This window comes from Epinephelus lanceolatus, chromosome 10 (genome assembly GCF_041903045.1).
Source record: "Epinephelus lanceolatus isolate andai-2023 chromosome 10, ASM4190304v1, whole genome shotgun sequence".
NCBI classification, from domain to species: Eukaryota; Metazoa; Chordata; class Actinopteri; order Perciformes; family Serranidae; genus Epinephelus; species Epinephelus lanceolatus.
This window is the reverse complement of record NC_135743.1, coordinates 40,869,695-40,893,756: the sequence shown is the minus strand read 5'-3', so window position 1 is coordinate 40,893,756 and position 24,062 is coordinate 40,869,695. Positions and strand designations below refer to the sequence as shown.

The 24,062-nt window shown below is 40.7% G+C and overlaps 1 protein-coding gene across 2 annotated transcripts in view; it reads right to left on the bottom strand.

The window, feature by feature from the left end:
- grik2 (glutamate receptor, ionotropic, kainate 2) overlaps positions 1–24,062 on the bottom strand; it is a 444,385-nt gene that overhangs the window by 65,944 nt on the left and 354,379 nt on the right. For both annotated transcript variants that reach the window (XM_033640493.2, XM_033640492.2), the window contains exon 15: positions 949–1,174. In XM_033640493.2, the coding sequence (XP_033496384.1) occupies positions 949–1,174 (226 nt within the window). The remainder of the gene's footprint in view (positions 1–948; positions 1,175–24,062) is intronic.

Below are 24,062 nucleotides of genomic sequence, written 5' to 3'. Positions count from 1 at the left end.
TCCAACGCCATTGTGGATCCATTAATAACTACAACTGTTGCAACTGCGGAGCTTACATCCCTGAAGCAGCAGCTACAACCCATGCAGTCTGTGGTATGGCAAAGTTAAGGACTGTGTATTGACAGAGTTGGCACTTCAGCGTGCTGAAACATTTGAAAATATGGCTATATTACACGCCACTTCATTCACATTATGGGTATCAAATAAAGTAGTCTATTGATATGGGCATTACTTTAAGGGTACCGGTATTTGCACTGATGTCTAGGGCTATACCTGACTCAGAATTAGGTCCATCAAATCAAATCTGGCTTTTCAATACGAACAGTTGACTGTTGAATCATTTTTTTCCTGTATAGAGTTTGAGAGTTTAAATGGGGTTCAGCAGGATGTTCAGTGTAACAGTAACATATAGTAAACAAGCTAGCTAACTACACTAAAGAGAGATTGGAAATGTACATCAACATTTTTTGCCTAAACAAGCTAGCTAACTACACTAAAGAGAGATTGGAAATGTACATCAACATTTTTTGCCAACACAAGATACCAAACAAAAGTCAGAGACTGTATCTTATTTAGTTGCTGTGAGCTGTAAATTCACCACTTCTAAGCACAAGGCAGAAGACAACATTATCGTAAAATCTGATCAAGCAAAGCCTCTCTTCCTCTGGGCAGCTGCCTCTGTGTCTGCAGCTGTCTAAACCAAAGAGCAGCGTGAAAGCAAGGAGCAATTACTCAGCTAAATCTGGGGAATGAAATATCCCAGGAAGTACACTGCACCTGACTGATGAAAAATGACTGCTTGACTTGAAGTGGACTGAAGAGTCTCTAACTTTCAGGGGGTCAGCCCCACTGGTATTGTACGATACCCAGCCCTGTGTATGTTACCGGCCTAAGAGCCTATGTTTTGCCATAGCAAAGCATTGTGTGTTATAATGGTAGCATACATACCCATTGGGGTGCCAACCCCGTAGGCTTTGGAGTCAATGAGCCCTCCAATCTGGGTGAGGTTGCAGTTGCGCTGGGTGACAAACTCAATAGTGGTGGACTCCATGAGGAATGCGTAGTCTGAGGTGAGCACACGGTGAATGCCTTCGTCAATGTTCTTCACCATCACTGAGTGCCTTCGACTGCTCATGAACTCCCACATCTTATCATACGTGGAGATCTTGGTTTTCTGGAAAGAGAAACAGAACAGCACTGTGTGTAAGAAAAGAAAGTACTTAGACACTGTCACATTTATTCATTGTGAAAGCCATACTGTGTTTTGATGAATGTGAAGTTCTAGGTTGGAGGTTAATGAAGAATTATTTTTGTCTCAGCAGTAATGTTCTGAGGGACTAAAAGAAACAATGAAAGCCTGAGCACTCAAATCACTCATTTGAATACTGCCAGTGCACGTAGCTCTATCAAGGCCTGCCGGACCATTTGCATTCAATTATTTTCCAAATTTCATTGGGAAAACACGTCATTTGCTTCAACACAACTATTTTTGCAGCTACAGCCGCACTATATGCCTTCTGTCTGCCTCAGTCATTATCACTTGTGAGGAGAATATAGGCTGAAGCAGACGAGCATGTTAAATAGCAGCAGTGGTGTGATTTTGTATGACCGTACGTCTCTGCTGTCTGTGCTGCTTCTATCACCTATAGTTAGGATCAGCAGCAGCGTTGTCACTAACAGTGTGCCTCACTTTCTACACCTGTAATCATGGAGAAAAATCCAAGAGCACATTACTCTCCAGGGGAGCAGATTTGAAGGCATTTTTGAAGCCATTTGAAACCTAATTAAGTCACATCTTCAAGGTCCTGCCCGCCATTATTGTGTGTAATGACTTTTTGTGGCTGGTCGATATTTTAGATCAACTGGGTGATTTGTGGAGTGCCTATCAGAATCTTTCGGAGTCACCCTTGACAAATCAGGCGATTGAGCATGCAAGCTTCAGACTGCTGATAAGGCGAGAGCAGTGGCTGTGAATACACGGAGAGTCAGATAACCACCTACACTCCAAGTCAGGCAGAGAGCCGAGAAGGGCTTCCCAGAGCCTCCACACAGGGATCCAGAGCTGCTTAAACCATACAAGAGATCTTGGAAAATGCAGCGGGTACACATGGATAGCTGTCATAGCGAAATAGTAAAAAAGTCCCAAATAATCCATCCATAGCATTGCAGAATGTGTGATGTCCTTTTTGTTTAGTGAAAGTGAATCAGAATATTCTAGCTCCTTCAATAACTAAAATCATGCCAGGTCCAAAAAATGCTCTCCGCTGTCTGATCCTCTCAAGTCATCACCTGCCTGATAAAAGTTTTATGTGCCTGCCTGTGTTAAAGAATGCTGTCCTCTTTTTTCAGTTTCCGTATATGCAAAAACTGCTGGTTAATCCCGTCATCAAACTGAAGTGGATGTAGATTCAAAATGCTTTAAAATCTGTGGATTTTAGTCAAGCATTTTGTTCTGTATGTCCTTAAATCACAATCACTGTTCACCAGAGCTGAAAGGCCTCCAGCTGTATGTTAGGCAGCAGTGAGTCATGTGGGGTGATGGGGAGGAAAGAGCCAGCCAAAACCACTATCAGCCCTAGTTAGATCAACTTGATGAGTGAGTAATCCTCTCTATTACTGCTCGGGTGAATATTTACACTGTGTATGAACTGGTTTGCGTCATGTAATTGCTTAGCCGAAGACACATTCAAGACTGACAGCGTATGGTGCCTGATCCTTCAGTCTGTAAGTAAATGAGCTTTCAATGCAAAGTTTGTCAAGTTAATATGGGTTTGTAAGGGGAACGCTTTTAATACTTAATGTACTTTGAATATGAATTTTAATACCAAAATATTAACAAAGTCTTGTTACAATTACCTTTATGTACAGCTACCCTTGTTGGCATTAACATTATTATTTGCAGTAGCAAATGCATTTAGGATGCTGCAAACATTCACTGTCAAAATAGTTCATCTTCCCTAACGTCCACTCTTGGCAACTAGAGCATTAATAACACTTTCATAGTGATGTCCAAGCATCTCAAAGTACTTGGTTAGTTTTAGTGAAAGATGACGGTCTTGCCTGAAGACAGAAAGACGTAACAGCTCTGTTATGCATCATGGTGGTAAGATACTACTATATACTTAACCCAATTGCCACAAAAAATGTTGGCATTGTAGGTTTCTGCAAACAACGGGTATGTTACATTTGTTTGTTATTATGATGCAGATGCATGAAACTATACTGAATGGTTAATGTGTTTAGGCTGAGATTCAAAAACCACTCAGTTATGGTTAGGAGATAGTTAAGATCATGTTTTGACTTAAAATATCCAATTTGGGGGGCACAATCCACACTGGAAATGCAGCGAGCTTTCAGTAAAAAAAAAAAATAGATAGAAAAACAGCCCCCTCCATCTCCCGATGACCAGTGTTATTTTTTGACAAAAACTATGACGATAACAACCTTTTTTTCCATAATGAAAATGAGATGATGATGAGCTAAAAATAGTAGTAGTATAATAGTATAATCCATGTTTCATTTTCGTTGACCAGATGAGACCAAAATGTTCGTGGTGGACTATCGGACATTGAAAGCTGAGAATGGCTGGCTGGTAAACTCCAGTAAATAGTCTGTGCCAGGATGTTTTAATAGCCAGCAAAACCACTCACGCTGAACCCGTGTCAACCGTTGGCGCTAGTTGTGAGCTGTGATTCAGCAGTAAATAATCAGCTGTGTGTGTCTGACTGTGGGTGGTGGAGCTGCTGAATGGATTTGTGGAATTTGTTAGTTGCAGCAGTGGCTGTTAGTACACTGAACAAAAATATAAACACAACACTTGTTTTTGCTCCCATTTTTCATGAGCTGAACTCAAAGATTTAAAACATTTTCTATATACACAAAAGATCATTTCCCTCAAATATTGTTCACAAATCTGTCTAAATCTGTGTTAGTGAGCACTTCTCCTTTGCCGAGATAATCCATCCCACCTCACAGGTGTGGCATATCAAGATGCTGATTAGACAGCATGAATATTGCACAGGTGTGCCTTAGGCTGGCCACAATAAAAGGCCACTCTAAAATGTTCAGTTTTATCACACAGCACAGTGTCGCAAGTTTTGAGGGAGCGTGCAATTGGCATGCTGACTGCAGGAATGTCCACAAAAGCTGCTGCCCGTGAATTGAATGTTCATTTCTCTACCATAAGCTGTCTCCAAAGGCATTTCCTATATATGCAGCAACTTCGCACAGCCATTGAAGAGGAGTGGACCAACATTCCACAGGCCACAATCAACAACCTGATCAACTCTATGCGAAGGAGATGTGTTGCACTGCGTGAGGCAAATGGTGGTCACACCAGATACTGACTGGTTTTCTGACCCCCCCCCAGACCCCCCCATTAAGGCAAAAGTGCACATTTTAGAGTGGCCTTTTATTGTGGCCAGTCTAACGTCAGGGCCACACTGCCTGCGAAGCGCAGCGCACCGAAATTCTCGCGCGAGCCGGAGCACTTCCGTTCACATCAGACGTGCATTTCTCCGCGCCGGTCGACAAGCACGGCCGGTGTGGATGACACAATCGGTTAACATGGGCACCAAAAGGAAACTGGCTTCACTTCTTGGCGCTTCGAGGCTATTCGCGGCGCTTCCGCGGGCGGTATGGCCCTGGCATAAGGCACACCTGTGCAATATTCATGCTGTCTAATCAGCATCTTGATATGCCACACCTGTGAGGTGGGATGGATTATCTCGGCAAAGGAGAAGTGCTCACTAACACAGATTTAGACAGATTTGTGAACAATATTTGAGGGAAATGATTTTTTGTGTATATAGAAAAAGTTTTAGATCTTTGAGTTCAGCTCATGAAAAATGGGAGCAAAAACAAAAGTGTTGCGTTTATATTTTTGTTCAGTGTAGTTAGCCCTGCCTGTTAGCCCCTGAATGGCAGCAGAGCAAGCAGCCACCGGCCGCCGAACTTCACATCTGTTGGTCCCCGCTGGACTCCACTCAGTTCAGTCTCAAGAAGGTTTATGGGTTGATAGCTGTTTGGAGGCTCAGTTATCTGTGAGTGTAGCTGTGCTGCTAGTAAACAGTCTGAGCTCAGATCAATTTTCTCTGACAGAGTTGAATGTTTATTTTCAATTACCTACTCTGTGAGAGGACACAAGTTTAAACCTCCAGACTATCATGTTGCATGAATTTTCGTCGACTAAAACATTTTGAGCTTTCGTCAACTTAAACTAGACTAAAACTATGAAGGATAAAAATGACTTAAATGTGACTAAAACTGATAACCATTTTTCGTCTCAAGACTAAGACTAAATTAGGGCTGGGCGGTATGACCTAAAATTTATATCACGGTATAAATCGAATCCCATCACGGTAACGGTATATATCGCGGTATAAATTTAAGTGTAAAAGTTATAATAGAAGTGTTTCTGAATGGGTTTTGTAGTCCCTTAGCAAAGCTAAATTGATAAAAAAAAACAACAACAACAAAAGCAAAGATATAATGTATTTTTTAGAGCATTTATTGTGCAGAATGCAGATCTCAAAACTCAAAATTAAAACCCAGTACTCTACGGTGCAAAATGTCCCCTGAGATGTATATCAAAAGGTAATTTCCTTCTTTTAGCAAAATCCCAAATGACTGAGTTGTGTTTTTTCCACCTGGACCTTTATGCTCTGCCATTTCTCCTCTAATCATTACGCTGTAACCTGTGACAGGCTGTTATGATACCACAACTATCACACATTCACATATGGAGTTTTTTGTGGAGCCCCTAGCGTCACATAGGTTTACATTACCAAAGGTTTATGACAAACTCTCTTGCCGAAAACCAACTCCCGTGTGCACACGGCGAGAGAGGAGAGGGAGAGACGCTGTGGTGCGTTTAGGTTAGGTTAGGTTATCACTACCTTTGGCCACATATTACAAAGAGATACAAAACAATAAATAAACTCATCACTTTTGGTGAGTATGGTGAAACTTTTTTTTTTTTAAGTTTTTGTTTGTTCCTTTACAACTTATTTGTCACTGCATAAAAAATGGCTATAGGGGGGGTATCTCCTAAATCCACTTAACTCCAAAATCTTGTTTTTGTAGCTGACATAAAGGAAAAATCTGTCTCACAAACATCTGTAATTAGGAAGGACAGTGAAGTCTTCACTGCATGCTGATGGACAGAGGGACACTCAGCAAAAATTTTAAGAGGCGTCTGTCCAGTAGATGACACTACACAGACAACCCGTTCTCATTCCAAGGCAGTCAAATACTTATGCTTTGTCACGCCCCATGACACCTCACTGCGACACAGAGCACCCCTTAGTGTCTCTATATGAGACAAGGACTACATAAATGACATAACATTACGTTAAAAACAGGGGACGTAGGTAAGTAAGTCAGGTAATGTTATGCGAACACAACACTGACTTTTGGTTTCAGACAGGAATGAACTGTGGTCACCTAGGTGAAAGTCTTGTTTTGTTTGACCTATCCACCACCATTCCCTCCCATCCTACACCGACTTTCATACTCTTTTTACTACATCAGGTGCTCTCATTGTCAAGTACTGCCACTGGTGGGTTTACATTGGAGTTAGTCGAAAGCCCACTGCATCTCATTAATACACTAAAGGGTGCCTTTTGCATTGACATCACAAGTTGAGTGGCGTGACAAAGTGTCTGTATTTGACAAGCTAGGCATGAGAACCGGCTGGCACAAAGCAAATGGTGAGAATCGCAATCTGACATCTAATCCACACACAATAATTGGATGTGTACAAAATAATACAGGATGAAAGCAGACCATAAGCCATGAAACACACACATGTCCAGATCAATCATGTTACATACATTACTGACAGAAGATAAAGTCAAACACACTGACCAGGGCAGAATTGCACACACACACACAGATATAGGCATTTTACGCTGATTTCATGTATTCCTATATATTTCATTGCAAAATTAGAAATGTTGACGTTTAGCGGGTATGTTTAACATGTTCACAATATTAGCATGTGAACATTTCCTAATTAGTATAAAGCACAAGACAACAAGTAAAAAGACAACAATGAGTTTTGCATTCATTCAGACAAGAAGTGTTGGACAAATGAACATTTTGGAAAGTCGAAGTATCTCTGTTATTACAACCCATCCCGAGGGGAACATGAATGTATGTGCCAAGTTGTTGGGACATTTCAGTGCATAACAAAACATTTTTGACCTTGCATTGTGACCTTGTTGTTGTGTGGGAACCATGAATGTCTGTACAGAATTTTCTACCAATTTTTCTTGTAGGTGCTGGAGTATGTCACTGGGCAGCATAGTTATCTTTACCAACATTTCTGGCAATCTGCCCAAGAGCTGTCAAGTAATTTCACTCAAAACCAGAAAACATCATCAGGGCACTAGAGGATAAGTCAGAGGATCATCATGGTCTGTAGGATTTATCTACTGGTGACCATGAATGACTGTACAAATTTACAAGGAAATCCATTTAGTATTTGTCCAGACCTGTAATTCTGGAGAGTGAGCAACCAAGCAGATCCATACCAATAGCAGCACTACTAAGTCAATGTAGACTTGCAGCATAAGACAGGGCGTGATGCCTTTGTCAATAATCAGCCAAAACCACCATGGGTTTAATTCACGCAACCAACACCCCAAGCTACTTTGTACAACTTCTGCAGTTCAAGGACGCTACACTTCCTGTATTGGAAAATGGTTGCACAGAGAACATGATCCAAACAAATACATTTTTATCCTCACTGTATTTGGCAAAACTAACAACTAGTATACAAAAACTAATAGAAGACTGAAGTCTGTCAGAGAGGAAAAAAAATTCTAAAACGTTTAAAATTGACAGGATACTTAACCTCAGCACTGAGCTACCTAAATAACACAGCAAATGTACTGTATTGTGTGTACTTATGAAATGCATTTTAAAGTTGTCAAAAGACGACATCAGGCTATCCACATCACTGTCATTTTGTTTCAGAGTAAGGAAATACTAGCCATTTCCCTTGACCAATACCAAAGTGAATGGCAAGATACCTCGACAACCAAGTGACCTGTGAAATGTGCAGCACATATGCAACCCAGTCACCAGAATAAAATCTTGGCATTGTTTTTGCAAACAACACATATGTGACATTTCCACATTTCATGTGCATCATATTAAGATTTCTAAAGTAATGTAGTTCTGATTACATGTACAGTAAATGAGCTGGGTTTGTCATCAGGACATGGAGGAGATGATGGATGGCGTGACCAAGCAGCAGACCAGCGGGTGTCTTTTGATGACATGTCGGGCCATTTCCAGCCATGTTTGTGGTGACCAAACAGGGTATTTTCAGCCTAAACATGAGCTTTACCAAAGTCTAACCAAGTACTTTGTGTGCTTAAACCTAACCACACATTAACCTTAATGCTGCCACAACATGAAATTGAAAATTAAAATGTATAAAAATGTAAAGTTTTAACATATCAACTACATATAAAATGTGCAAATTAAAAAAAAAAAAAACATCTGTGATTTGCAGAAATTTACAATGCCAATATTTATACTGGCAATTGAGTTATGACTTTCATGCTCCCCAAAGAGAAAACTCTTCACCCTAATGACATCTGTTAGCTGTAATCTTCCACCATCTAATGTCAAAACTAATTGGATTTATTTAATGAACTCACTTAAAAGCACATACCCAGTGTGCAGCGTTGTCTGTCCTTATAACTTGGTGCAGGTGATAACGGGAAACATCAGACTGATAGTAAATAAGCAAATACACTGCACACAAAAGGGCTGAAATGCTTCTTTTAATTTAATCTTCATTTGAAGTGTTACAAACAACACGTTTCGCCCATGGCTTCATTAGGTGATGACGCCATGGGCGAAACGTGTTGATGGATATATTTTATCTTATATTCCTTTATTTTTTTCTACATTACCCAGCAGCAGATTTTTTGGCTTGGAGTGGGCCTTTACTATATTTGGCTGTACAGCCACTCTTTTTACCCAGTATTAGAAAACTAGTTCAAATGCAGTTTTCAGCCATCAGCAGCACTTCAGAGACGTGGCTCACCTGCAAATTGCAGCAGAAATGGAGGTCAGCTGACACTGATTTCATTTTAACCCAAAGGGACTGTGGGAAGAAATGGTGATGCTTGGCTCTGTAGTGTTATGTGTTTGTTCCGTTGACTGTCCTTCTATTCCTGTTAATGATCTTCTGAGACAGTCCTGCTAGAAACACCTATGTTCAGTTCTGGTGGTTGCGTGACTGTTATATGTTAGCAATAATGTTGCAACTGTGCAAGTTGCACTTGTGAAACTTAACAGGTGTGTAGTTTAGATCAAAGTGAAGGCTGATGGGTGTGGTCTGAGCAAGTAGGCCAGAAGTATGGGGGTAGGAAGTAGTGAAGTGCTCTTGAATATAGGGCTGCACGATTAATCGTAATAAAATCGTGATCTCGATTCATATGCATATGCGATCTAATTTTTCAATGACGGCGATTCTGCCGGCCCCGCCCGTGCCGGGAGTCGGGACATCATCTGCATGAAAACAAGAGCTCCCAACGACGCAGCGTTATACCACGTGATGCAGAGCGACAGCTGGCCGGCAGTTTGGAAAGCAGGGAGATGGGGGAAACACACTGCTCACTGTAGCCTCAGTTTGTACCTCATACAGATCTGCTGGTAAAGTTAACTTAACGTTAGCAAGCGTGATAAAAGACAGCAGAGAGGCAACGCTGTGCAAATAAACTAAAGATTTATTAATTTTCTGTAGCAGTAAACACATGGGCCGATAACAAATGTGTTAACTAACTATGCTAAAGCTTTACAAGCTATTCAGGGCTGCCAACGATAAAATTAACATGACAAACAGCAAGGCTACGGCTAACACATTAATGTACTGACACTCCTCAGACAGACAGACAAACACACACCGGACAGCCTCTCAGTCCTTAGCTGCTAACGTTAGCTCATGTACATCACTGGGGGTCCATGTCATTGGTTCGACAGCCCATGGGTTTGACATCCCATTAGTCCGACTGTCCGCGGTGCTGAACGACTCGCGGCGGGCGTATGGTGCGCCGCGACTGGCTTATGTGTTTGACCCTAACCAAGTGGTTTTTGTGCCTAAACCTAACCAGACCTTAACCACAGGGCATCATGATGATTTCGGAACGGACTTCGGAACAATGAGATTAATATGGTCGGAACAATGGGATGTCGAACCAATGGGCAGTTCCCCATCACAGGTACCACACAGAAACTTTTACAAAGGGTCATAATGTGCTTCTAGTGACTGTCAAATCACCAGCGAAAGATGTTTACACTGCAGACACGGAGAACAGCTGCCTGCTCTCATGGGACAAAGATCCTCTTAGAAGAAAGACAGATCACTCTGCTCTGCCGCCAGGAACAAAGTGGGAGGCAAAGATTGTCTCTGAGGAAGAGGGCTCACTTTGCTGCAAGGTTCACCAAAATGTTTTTTTGTTTTTTTCTTTTAATAAATTGAACACACATTAAAGAACATACAAGATCCTGTAGAGAATTAATACATATAATACAATACGATAAACACTGTCAAATTAAATGAAGGAAAATGATTTTTTAAAGGCAAATTAAATATTGGGGATTTATGTAAAAATATACATAGAGACATATAAATAATTATATAATTAAAGATATGTAGGCTATGTTAGGTGAATACTCCTGTCAAATGCATGGTGTTGAAACGTTTAATTCTGACTTAATTCCAGGCCTGGAATACCTACCTCAGAAAAATGTTGTTCAACACTGATATTGTTAAAATTGTTCAAAAGCTGTAAGAGAAGAAGAGACTAAAGCTAAAACAGGAGTGTTCCCTCTCTGCTGACCAGAGTTTATGTGCCTTGTGTCTCTTGTATCAGGCACAATCATAGGCTTTGTTATTTAATGATATATATATATATATATTTTTTTTTTTTTAATTTATTTATAATTTTTGTTACTTTTCCTTTTGTATCAGGAAATAAGCACAATAAATCTTTATGTTGAAAAAAATCGTGAGAGAATTGTGATCTCAATTATAGACCAAAATATCGTGATTCTCATTTTTTCCAGAATCGTGCAGCCCTACTTGAATATCACTGATTTACTGATGATTATTTGGCCCGTTTATTGCTGTGCTAGTTGCTTTCGAGGGTGTATACAAAGCATGCTTATCAGTGGTAAATTTAATGGTGACACTTTGCTTTGAAGCTTGATGACAGGTCTGTTGAGCTTCTTTTTTTTTCCTAAATTGCAACAGAGTGGCTTTTTCTTGGTTTTCCAGTATTTTGTCGACCCTATATAAATGTCTTTATGTCCTAGCTACTGAGCAACGAAGACATTCTAATAAGCATTCAGAGCACAAGCTCTTGACACAGCATTCTGCTCAGTTTCTGTTTTATGCAGAAAACATACATTTAAATTCCTAACACAAACCTTAAGACAACTTCCAATTCAGAGAAATCCCCTGCAGGCCCTGTCAGACCGCAATACCACCCTTCACAGAAAATCCAGCTTCTCATCTGAAAACAACACAGTAATTGTTCTATTTGCTTCACTTCTCTGAGCTGTGCGAAGAAAGGAGGGGAGTGGTTCAGGTCAGCAAGTCCTGAAATATCACGTAACAGCTTACAGTAGCTAAGGAGCCCATTTTCTGGCCAACAGTGCAGAGTCAACAAAATAACAAATCAAACTAAAGCTGCGCTCCAGGACCTTGGGGAAAAGGAAAACAAAAGTGCACAGTAATCATCCCAGTTCTGTAAAATCAAATCGCAGACTTAAACAGGGCAGACTCATTTAACATGATAATGTTGTTAGAGATGCAAGACTATATTTACTTTATGATATTCATCAAGATGAGTGTAGAGTGTAGAATATGGTCCTGTGAGATTCACTGTTAATATTTCCAAAGTTCTTTAAAGAATAACTTTTTGAGTTAGTAAATTTATATGAACGGTCAAGGTATTAAGCTATGATGGGGTCGGGGGCTGGTGGTCAGTGTGGGTCAGGGGTCAGAATGCATTTGTGAAAGTGGTCTTTAAACATGCAAACAAGGGTTTGCAACTTACTGCTTACATCCTGTGCTGAAGACCCTGTAAACCTAGTTGCAGAATTTTTGGCCTCCAGTGTTTAATGTCACAAAGCTATCAATACCTAAAAACAGGTATCTGCATATGTATGCAGAATCTGTAGGCAAGGGGACAAGATTCTGGTGTCAGATGTATTCTGGTTTCCCTTTGTAACCCATTTGAAGTCCAAGTAGTGTTGACCAATCACATTTGAGCGGCAGGTAAACAGGCCATGGGGAGAGGCAAACACATTGGCTGAAAATCAGCTGAATCTGCAACTTAGCTACAGACTGATGTGTTTCCAGTTTTTAATAAGAAGAGCTGAAATGGTAAGCAGTGTGCATGTGTGATCAAGTCTGTGCATGCCTGTTTATTCTTCCTGTCAATGTGACTATGTCTTGGTTAATGTGTTCTGAGCACATTTATTTTAGTAAAACTGAATGAGCTCACTCAATGTGGTTTAGCTTTTGTGCATAATATTAAGCATGTGTGTGTGTGTGTGTGTGTGTGTGTGTGTGTGTTTGTGTGTGAGTGTAGCCTTGAATTGCCATTAACAACACAGACTCTGTTGGTCCTTGTCAAGACTCGGTGCGCGCTGCTTGCCAAAGTGTTTTGCATATCTTTTTCAAAGGGCCCTAATCAAAAGAATGCACAGAGTGGAGGGACATAGCACACGATTTTTAGCAGCACAAACAACTTTGCTTTTGTATAGCATTCCCTCATGCCATATTTTACACATACTGTTTATGATATACTGTTGACACTAAACACAAGTAGCTATAAAAGGAAAACCAATTCTGCACTCAGTCACTTGTAGCATATTTGTAAAGAACATGTTAGAAATGCACTAATAAAGAGAATTTATGATTCATTTATTTTGAGGGTGAGCACAAATAATTACAAAAAATATTAGAACCAACTGAGACCAAGAATACTTAAATGAAAATATTAAATACCCAAAAACAATGGTTAATTGCTGAAAATCATGACTGCTTTTATAAATGAGTAACATCATTGTTACAACTACCTTTTTTTTAAGAAACAGTATAAAACAGATTCATTAAATGTGGCTGTAGCCATATCCAGCAATCTGTCCTTGCATCCATGGGATATCACGCTAAATTCTCCCAGGCCAACAAGTCTTCCAATCAGAACAGTGAAATGGGTCATTTGTTACTGCCATCTGAAAAAACATGTTTGGATATTTTCTGATCTGTTGCCCCTCTGTAGTATGGGGACAGCCCTCCATTCCGAAACCCTGCCGTTCCGAACCACCCCGACTCCGAAACTGATTTTCAAGTCCATATCGAGTTTCCTGCATCAAACACTGCCGCCCGCTCTCCGGCCGCACTCACACAATTCTGAAATTCGTTGTACTACAAAAGCTTGAAATGAACGTTCAAATCATTGTTTTTTTGTTGAAAATATGTCACTGTCTTCATTTATTATGTATAATTTCGCTAGCAGCAAACACATTTAAAGAAGACGCTTGTGAAGTCTTTTTACGCGCGCTGTCCGTGGTGATGAAATCCCCACTCCCACTTGCACCGGGGATACGTATAATTTTTATGGTGTCTATTTTTCTATGATTTACAGACTTTTGTCCTCCATAGAAATCAGTAATATAGTAATAGGGATGCAATTTCTGAGGCAAACTGGGTCAGTCAAGATCAAATAATTATATTCATCTATTTATCTTTTTAGATTCAGGGTTAATTTTGGATGACTTCAGCAGCTTTGATGCAGTTTTTTTTTTTTTTTTGTTTTCAGTTGTAATTATAAATAATCCTTTTTTGTTACAATTCTGGTATACACCTCTGACTGGCTTCTTCTCCATAGCAAGGGGTAGGCTCATGTGTATTGTAATATGATGTTGTTTCTCAGAAACAAAGTTGGAATAATTGATTGCCATAACAGCAGTCTATGTTTTTCTTTTACATTAATAAGGAGAATCCTGTGTTTCTATTAGGGATGTACCCCAATCCAAATATGTTATTCAGGAAAGCACAAATAATGTGATGTAAACAGATATTAATTCTACCTGAGGTTGCTTATTTTTATTTGGGGAAGAATCATGATTGAAACCTGTCAGCCGTATTGTTTCTTCAAATCAACTGATATCATTGTGGATGGCCACAAGAAAAAAAATCTGTTTGCAACATCTCTCCCCCTTTCACACTTGTCTGTCCTATCCATTAAAGGCTAAAAATGTCCCCAAAAATATCTTTAAAAAAAAAAAAAAAAATTGACATGATAGGCTGTTATAGTTTAATGGCACCCAGGGGCATAGGGTGAAAACGCAGCGGGACAATAACTAAAGTTATGGCAGCAGAAGCCCGAGTAGGGCAGACAGGAGAGGTGGTGGATGGGTCCAACAACAACCGACTTGCAACCAGGAGGCCAGTGTTCACTTCCTCTACAATTATGTGGCCAAACCCTGTTCTTTTTTCCTAAACCCAACCAAATGCTTTTGTTGCCTAAACCTAGGGATGCACCAAATTGAAAATTTGTGGCCGAAGCCGAAGCCAAATAAAATTAAACGCTTGGCCGAATACCGAGTACGGAATACCGAATACCGTTGTTTGGTTTTTCATTAGTTTTTGCAGATGAACCCCCTCCAGATTAGTGTTGTCACGGTACCAAAATTGGGACCCACGATACGATACCAGTGAAAGTATCACGATTCTGAGTAGTATCAGGATACCACAGCGAAAATGAGGCAGATTTGCCTTTTGTCATTTATAAAAAGATAAATCACTTTTCTATAATACATCAATGATATTTCAATGGAATAAATTACTTATTGACTTATTCATACTTCAAAAACAGCATCAATAAGTAATTAACATAGGGGGGATCGAAATAAAATAAATAAATAAAATAAAAATCAACCAGCCACCCTTTTCCCCTGACAAGTTAAGAACAGTCCCTTCATAAGTAAAGAACAGTCCCTAAAGTGCGGTGAGGTTTGTGGACCGTTCCCTGCCACAAAGAGAGAAATGTGAACGGCTCATTTCTCCTCTGACACGTCACATACCTGTGTGCCACCACGGCTCGGTTGTCCAGGTACTTTTGGGCAATCATGACCAGAGTTGGGTATAACATGTTACAAAGTAACTCTAACGTGTTACTTTGTAACGCGTTAGAGTACTTTGATTACTTTTTGGAGTAACAAGTAACCTAACACGTTAGTTTGCTGTTTGAGTAATCAAATACTTAAATACATTTTCAAACAAGACATCAGTTACTTCCGTTACTTTTAGAATGCTGGTCCTTCAGCTTTGAAACAGCAACGGCTGTCGTTTGGTTCTAATAACGGAGATAACGTTAAACCTATCAGTCCGAAAGAAGCCAGGGAGCTTGTGGCTCGCTACATGGTTGAAGAAATGCTGCCGCTGTCTACGGTGGAGTCTAAATAGGTGGAGTAGGACTCGCTGACAGACATATTTCAGACTCAGGACTTGCATTATGCCTGGTACACGCTACACGCTGGTACTCACCAACTATCCCCGGTCGCCTTTCACGGCGTGTGTGATGTCATCGGGTTATTCTTGTCCTATTTTTATTACTTTCACTATTATTTGAGTCACTGTGTCTGTTCATGTGCCAGCCGACATGTTGTTGTAGTCACCTAAAAGCATCAGCAGATGGCAGGTGCTACATTTGAAGCGCCATATGTAAACTATCAAGTTAGTATATCTTCCACAGGAAGTTCTGACAAATGTTTCAGAATAAAAACCTATTTAGAAAATGGAGGGATTCTCTCAGCCGAGGTTATAAGGGGCTTTTAATTTGAAACAAGTGTTGAGTTTGAAATGACGGTGCGATATGTTAACTGGAGCAGATAAAAAGTAAATATATAAACACACAGAGGGATTAATAAATAACGGACCATCTATAATGTAGTCTGTTTCAAATGAAGCTGGGAGCCTCTGCAGTTGTGGTGAGTAAAAGCCTCGCTGCTATTTGTTAATGTTATTACTTTATGTCCGACCGTGAAGATGTACCATTGTTTGCTAGCTTGATGCTAATGACAGTAACGTTAACTCAGCGGGTTGACAAAGTGCCTCTGCTGTTTCACGGGTCCATGTCATTGGTTCGACAGCCCATTGGTTCGACATCCCATTAGTCCGACTGTCCGCGGTGCTGAACAGCTCGCGGCGGGCGTATGGTGCGCCGCGACCGGCTTGAGGCAGAGCAGGCTCACGGCTTATGTGTTTGTCACTTTCTTTTTCATTTTAACCCACACCATGATCTTTTCCTGACCCTAACCAAGTGGTTTTTGTGCCTAAACCTAACCAGACCTTAACCACAGGGTATCATGATGATTTCGGAACGGACTTCGGAACAATGAGTTTAATATGGTTGGAACAATGGGCTGTCGAACCAATGGGCTGTCGAACCAATGGGCAGTTCCCCTGTTTCACACCATCATTTCCCCCTTTTACTCTGTGTGGTAACATCCTTAGAGGAAGTATTAAAAATGCTGGGGTGTTGTTGTCATACAGTTGTCTACGGCAGCAGATCGTTCTGTGTTTCTACTGGTCAAAGTGACGGCTGTGATGGGAGAACTGGATCTCAGTGAAGGGCAAGTGGTCCATAACTTTAATTTTGGAGACAAAAAGATGTAGGCTTAGCGCCCTGTGGTCCATTGCCCAATAGGAAATGTAGAATACTCAAAAGTACTTTAAAAGTGCTTGAGTTACTTTTCTCAGGGAGTAACGCTGGAAGTACTTTAAAAGTAATTGAGTTACTTTACTCAGGGAGTAACGCAGTAAAGTAACTGGTTACTTTTTTAAAAAGTAACGCAGTAACGTACTTTGATTACTTTTAAAGTAACCCTTACCCAACACTGGTCATGACGCCAAGAAGAGGACATTATCGGAGCTGTACCTCTCCGTCGTCGGTAAACCTAATCTTGCGCCACAAACCACTATGGCCGCCGTATTTGACAGGAATATGTATTCCTGTCCATGTCTGTGACCCCCGTTCAACCCACAACCGGCGGGATTTGCCTTTCGTTTCTGCTGCTGGTTGAAATCTGTACTAGCACAGCGTGCTGAATGATTTATTTTGCTTGCACAAAACTATTTTTAGTTGCAAATGCGAGTGCGGTGACAGACGGAGTAAAATATTGCCACACTGCCGGCATTTTACTCCGCCCGTCAGGGTACGCTGTTTGATTGCGTTATCAAAACACGTCGCTATTATTCGGCCTTGCTTTTCACTTATTCCACCGAATACCGAATGTGTGTTTTTTTGCAGTATTCGGCTGAATATATTCGGTTACCGAATATTCGGTGCATCCCTACCTTAACCCAACCACGCATGTATGTTGGCATTACATAACCATGTACGTTTGTTGTTTAAGGATAAAAATATCTATTCTCTGTGTTGTACCGACGTAGTGCATTTATTTTGAAAGAGACTGTATGCAAACTGTACATTTTCCCTTGAAAACACAAGTGTATTTTGAAAACAGATAATGCATGTAACAGGCAGAAGTTGGCACAGCATACCAGAACATCAACAACCAACTCACTCAGGGTATCTTGCACATCATATGTCAACGTGGAAAGTCCATGACCAAATGTCAATATGTGATGAGGTCGGAGTGAGAATGTGTTGATGACACATCATTGAAAAGCGATTGCTATATAGTGGCAAAATGGTCAGGACTGAGACAAGGACAGACACAGCATTCACCAAGATGTGTGTCTGTCTTAGAGAGCAAGAAACAGAGAGGTGGAGAAACGTGGGGAAAATAAGGTGGGAGGTGGACTATTTTGCACAATGTTTCCCTAAAATTATTATTAACTATTTATTATGTATTGATAGTTAATTAATATTTTCTAGTAAGCTTTTCTGAACTTGCCCGGGATCTACAGGTGGGTCGACCCACGGCACACAACATGGTTCCCGGCTATCACTCAGGGAAAATCAAGAGTAGGGAGAGAAAAGCATGGTGTGGCAGCTGGATTTCTTTCAAAACCCCACCACCAAAAAAGAAAACAAAGCTGAAACCTGTATTTTTAGAAATAAAAAGAAAAACCTTAAAATGGGAATTTACAATGGAGAAAAAACTTAACCCTCTAAAGTCCCAACTCAGTTAAATGCTGTGAAAAAGGACTGACTTGGATTAATTCATCCTTATAAATAAATGCAATATGATGCTATTTCACACTTCGTTTCATACAGCCAGGAACTGGCGCAAAAATAGACCAGTTTTTTCTTATTCCCTCTCTCCCTCCCCTCTTTCTCTCTCCTCTCTCAGGTATCAAGCACATCATCTCAATAAGCTTTATCTGCTTGATCTAATCACCATGCTGGACGTGTTCTTCCCATTCCTCTTATGGCTAATGCAAAACAATTCAGGCTTGTATAGCCTGGGGACATGGAGCTCAGCGCCACAGTAGAGGGCTAGTGTCTCTACCGCACACTCTGCCACTCATCACCACATTCTACACACAAGGTGAAAAACCAGCAATGCATTTAATAAGATGTGATTTTATTAGCTAACAAGCAAGACACAGCACTGGTGTGTGTTTGCTTATTAAATTATTCAGTGTTATTGTAGCGACAGTCCACAGGGAATGTCCCTGCTAGGAAGACGAGTGACATGCCTCAATGCTTCAGAGACTGTCCCACGCAGACATTTACATAATTAGAAACCATTAGACTTGTATTTTACAGCACAAGTCAATAATTACCCAAACAGTAGGTATTTTGTCTTTTCTTCCTGGGTTTGAATAGTGATTGTGATGTGTGCACACATCATCTGGGAGTATGTTGTACTTAATCAGCTAAGACTGATGATAATGAAAACACTCCATCTATCATCACAGTAGTGCGATTTAAACACCACAGACAGGGTGTGTGGACAGAATATGTTTACTCATGGAGGACAAATGCCCTCTACATCTGTCTGGAATCATTCATACTCATTCATCAAAGAATGAAAGCAAAGGACCATGTGTTACAAAAAGAGCATGTAGAGACAACTGCTGGATTATTAAAACGTTAAAAGCTGGTGTTCAGAGAGCAGGATATGTATTTGTATAACTTATTTATGTATTTATTCTCTCAATACATAGTATTTTTGTCTTTTATGACCAGAGATGATACTTTTTATTCACAAGTCTTCAAAAACCTTGTCCTGCCCCTTGGTGTGCAATAGTGATGCATAGGGCACCCTTTAGCGTCTCTCTCATGCTTTTTCCAACAAATTAGCTTAGTTCTTGAATCAACTCTGTTCAGGATTCTTGAAACTTTGGCTCTATCTACCAGTTTTGCATCGAACAATAGCAATCAAGGATGTGTCATCAACAGAGAGGATTGCACAATGCATAATGGAAATAACCAGTTGTAGCAAAATCGCAGATTACATTCATTACCTGCTACCTTTAGTTCTACTCCTACAGAATAAAAGGCAGCTAATTCTAACCCTGAAGCATTGTTAAGATGATCAAATTTGATTATCAAGAGGAAGTCGTGACAAGGTTTCCATAGGTGAACCTGCGGAAGGGTCATTTACCCCAAAAAACAAGCATGAACAGCTATTAATGAGACCACTGCACAAGCTTTATTTTCCCCCCAATGATTTCCCACCTGACTCCTCCATCCTCTCTTTCCAACCATTAGATCATCACTGATGTGATGACTAAACAGTTGAAAATTAGGTGTGGAATCAGAAACGGAACTAGTGCTGCCCGATTTGATAAAAACGTACGATTGCGATTTGAGTAGACAATATCGCGATTTGCGATTGCGATTACAATATAATTACAATAAAATATAATAAATAAATGGTATCATTAGTCTTCTTGCTTGATTCAGTGTTTCCCTTATGTTACATTAGGGGGGCACTGACCTGACCTGACATAGTTATTGTTATGGACAGTGTGTCAATGACCATCAACAGACTGCGCACAGTCAAACACACTGCTCGCACAGCAGCGCAGCACGGCACTGTACCTGCAGCAGAGAGAGCCTGTGTTGCGTTCAGGCGTTGTTACGTAAATAACAAATTCCAGCAACTGAACAGGCCGTAACACAACACAGCAGCATGTCAAGTGGGCCAAACCCGAGCAAAATTGCTCAGTTTTTAATTTGTTATCATATAGTTTGGTATGGAGTCCGAGATTTCCCTGTGACACTTACAAATGTTTGCGTAACTGTGCTTGGATGTTGTTGTATGAGGCTCTGGCGGCTTTCAGTTGTCTCTTTGTCTTGAACGTTACACGGCTCGGCTTTCTCTCGCATGCACTCTTCCTACTTTTCTCTGTGCTGTCTCAAGTGCTGATATAAATGGAATTGGTTGTGTTGCCGCGGGACGTGGTGAATTTAACTTTAAAACTTTTACACAGCACATCTTTCTGTTCAATGTTGCTGTACCTGAATCCAACGTACTGCCATATAATAGATTCATTCATTCAAGATAAACATTATCTTGCACATTTATCTCACCAACTCAATTATCCATCATTGTATCATAATTTTCGCTATTCTCCCTGAAGACGAGAGATCTGTGTTGCTCACCCTGGCTGCCTGCTGTGTGTGAGTGGAGAGCAGGGGGGCGGGGCTGTTGTTCCAGTGACACAAACACACACACACACACAAGACAGCGCACACATCAACTCAAGCTCATAGCCTACCTTTAGATAGATAACGATGGCGGAGAGAGCCAAACGGTCAAAAGTGTGGCTTTACATTACAAGAGTTGATGCAGACACAGCGCGTTGTCACAAGTGTGACAAATGTTTTGCGTGTAAGGGCGGCAACACTAATAATTTGTCAAAACACTTTGTGAAAGTGCATCATATTCAGATGTACAGGGTTTGACTGCCCTAGCACAGCTATTGTTAGGTCATTTACGTCCAGTCCAGGTTTGTAACACTATGCTAGCAGCCAACATGTAGAGTTAATAACCATTAGCTATTTTGTGACCCTATTTACTAAATAGGGTTTCCGGCAGAAGATAACGGCTTACCAGCGACGGAGAAGCCTGGCTCCAGGTCCAATATTTTCCTCTTTGTTGATGTCATAACTGTCCAGAAGTACCTGAACAGCCGAGCCGTGGTGGCACACAGGTATGTGACGTGTCAGAGGGGAAACGAGCCGTTCACATTACTCTTTGTGTCAGGTAACGGTCCACCATTAAAATACCGGATCGATAAGCAGTATCGATAAGAGTAGTAGTACCATTAAAATCTTAACGATACCCATCCCTAGTTCTTGGTCGTGCTCATGCTCTTCTTCAGCGTCTATGTTGGTCACTGCTGCACGCTGGGTGGTCACGTGACCCTATGTGCTGCACACACCAGGATAGCTTGTAAGCGTAATGTCAACAAACTCCACACACTACAGGAGAGGTAGTCACGTTCACAGGCACACACGTTAACATTTATTTACATTAAATCGCAAATCGCAGCCTTTTATGCGGTTATGTAATCGCACAGCCTGACATCGTGATTGCAATTAGATTGATCGTGCAGAACTAAACGGAACTAGTACCATGTTGGTGGAAAAGGGGCATATAGGACACACAGCTGAAAGACATTGTTATGTGTGGTCAGTGTCATCTAGGTTTGGTTTAGGCAACAAAACTACTTGCTTAGATTCAGAAAAAAAGACAATTTTTGGGTTAAAGTAAGTGTGTTCTTCTTTAATGGAACATGATGTAAATAACGATGATGTAAGCATAACGCAAATGTCACGTGAGTGCAGTCAATGTGCAATGATAGTATGTTAATCAAGTAACATTTCATTAAAACAACACTGACTCTTGATTTTACATGGGACAAAAACTGCAAGTAGGTATAGCTGCAGCTGGAGCAGCTATGTGACCTGCCCACTAGCTACATGACTTGCCCATCATACCTCCACATCAGTCCATGGTCTGCCCTGACAAAAGTGCAGAGCTCAGGTTGTAGGAGCGTGTCGTGTACACTACAAATGGATGGTGACTTAAGCTATACATGTCTCAAGAACCGCAGTCTCCTGAGTCAATGAATCCTCATAGAACAGTTCATGTGATGTCCTTCGAATAAGCACCCCACAAATGACGTTATGTCCTTAACATACAGTTACGTAATCAACATAAAGTAACAGAGTTTAAGTTTAGGCAAGAAAACTTACTGTGGTTAGGTTGAGGAAAAAAAACATGGTTGGGTGTCTTTAGGTCTCGGCGAGTAAAGTCACATACGTACCTTGACCTGACTCAAAATTTACTCAAAGTTCAAACTGTGCAGAACATAATGTCTTCCTGGGGAAAGTCTCAGCAATACCATGGTGGGGTAACAAACTTTGAAACAAAAGGGGGTGTTTGGAACATTAAGGGAGTATGAATGTCACCATTGTAATATAGTAGTAATATAGTAATCTGTTGTCCAAGAATTTTCATGTGATTTTTAAAGTATTGTCACACTGTGTGACTACTTGCTACTTTTAAAACATTGTGTGCTGTATTTGTAATCACCCATAATTAAAAAAACAGATGCTAACAGCTAACTTTTCCATTCAATGTCATTGAAGCCACAATGCTTAAACCTGTGGGTGCCACTCGGATTGTATCCATCTTGCACTAACCCACTGTGGGATATTTATGTCGGCGTAGTGGCCAGTAGTGGCCAGTGTTTGTATTCTGTAGTATTTCATGAGAAATGTTATGCAATTTACACACTGTTGAATAACAGATGGTCTGTATCCTTTTTATTTTCAAAAGGTAACTACATCAATTAATTAATATTTTATTTAAAAGCCCCTTACAGTCCCCTGCCTGTATGAGAATAACAAAATGAGGTGTACACAGAGTGCTTCGCTGTGTTCTCATTAAAATTATGTCTGCTGCATGTTTGCTCCAGGGAAAGCTGAGATGCTCAGTGGGGCCGGGCCTGGGCTTTTTAAGGTGACACAGACTGAGCAGACTTTTTTTTCTATACCACATAATTAGTTAGTCTCTGGTTGGTGGCATAGAAAGTATTCACTATACGCTCCTTGCTTGTCTTGCAAATGTAATTATTTAGACATTAGATTTAAACATGCTTGCAATTGCTGCCTTTTGTGGAGATGAATTACAATTACAACTCTAGCGTGTCCGGGCTGTAGACTGTCTAGGTGCTGCACCCTCGCTGTGGAGTTCTGCCTCGTTTGTTCAGTCAACTAACTTAACTGACACTTAGATAATCGATTCTTGACATTTGTGAATCAATGCTGAATCATCCATGTATGCTATGCTATGCATCTAAAAATCGATTCAACCCCTTTACTTTTAGCCCTTTCAGACACAATCTGTCAACAGCATGTCTGCACTCTGAAGCCTTTTATTTGCAATGGCTTGTGCTGCATCACAAGGGCTTTTTGATTGGTAAGCTCACACAGCGCTGTGCCCAAAGTTCCCAGTGGCGATCCCAGCTCAGATCGTGTTTCGTCTGACAGAGCCTTTAGAACAGAGATTGCAAAAAATTTAGCATGAGAAAGGACTTGAAGTGCAGGTTTAACTTGGGAGTCCTCTGCTTCTGCAGGACATATTCCAAAGTAAGATTTGTGACCCATAGCTTTTTGATCCTTGGAGTCTGGCCTGGAAGCATTTTACTTTACGTGACATGGATGAATCAGGTTGTTCTCACAAATTTATGGTATGTTTTCCTACAAAAAGCAATGCACCCAAATCCGTGCATAACCCACGTATTTTGAAAGGCTGTGATCATGTGATCAATTCGCTGATAGCAGTAAACAAGGAAACAGTCACGAGGGCTTGTAAGGGGGTAGTTTGGGGTGGTGGATGGGTCACAAAAAAACAGACTTTGCCCGGGAGTTGCAAATTTTGATTCATGTAAACTTAAAGTGAACTTTGACTCATTTTCAGGCACGTCCTCATCATGTCTCTTTTCCAAAACCTAACCATCGTAACTTTTATTGCCTCCGTAACGTTATTTACGTAATTGTACGTTAAGGACCTAATGTCATTTATGGTATGCA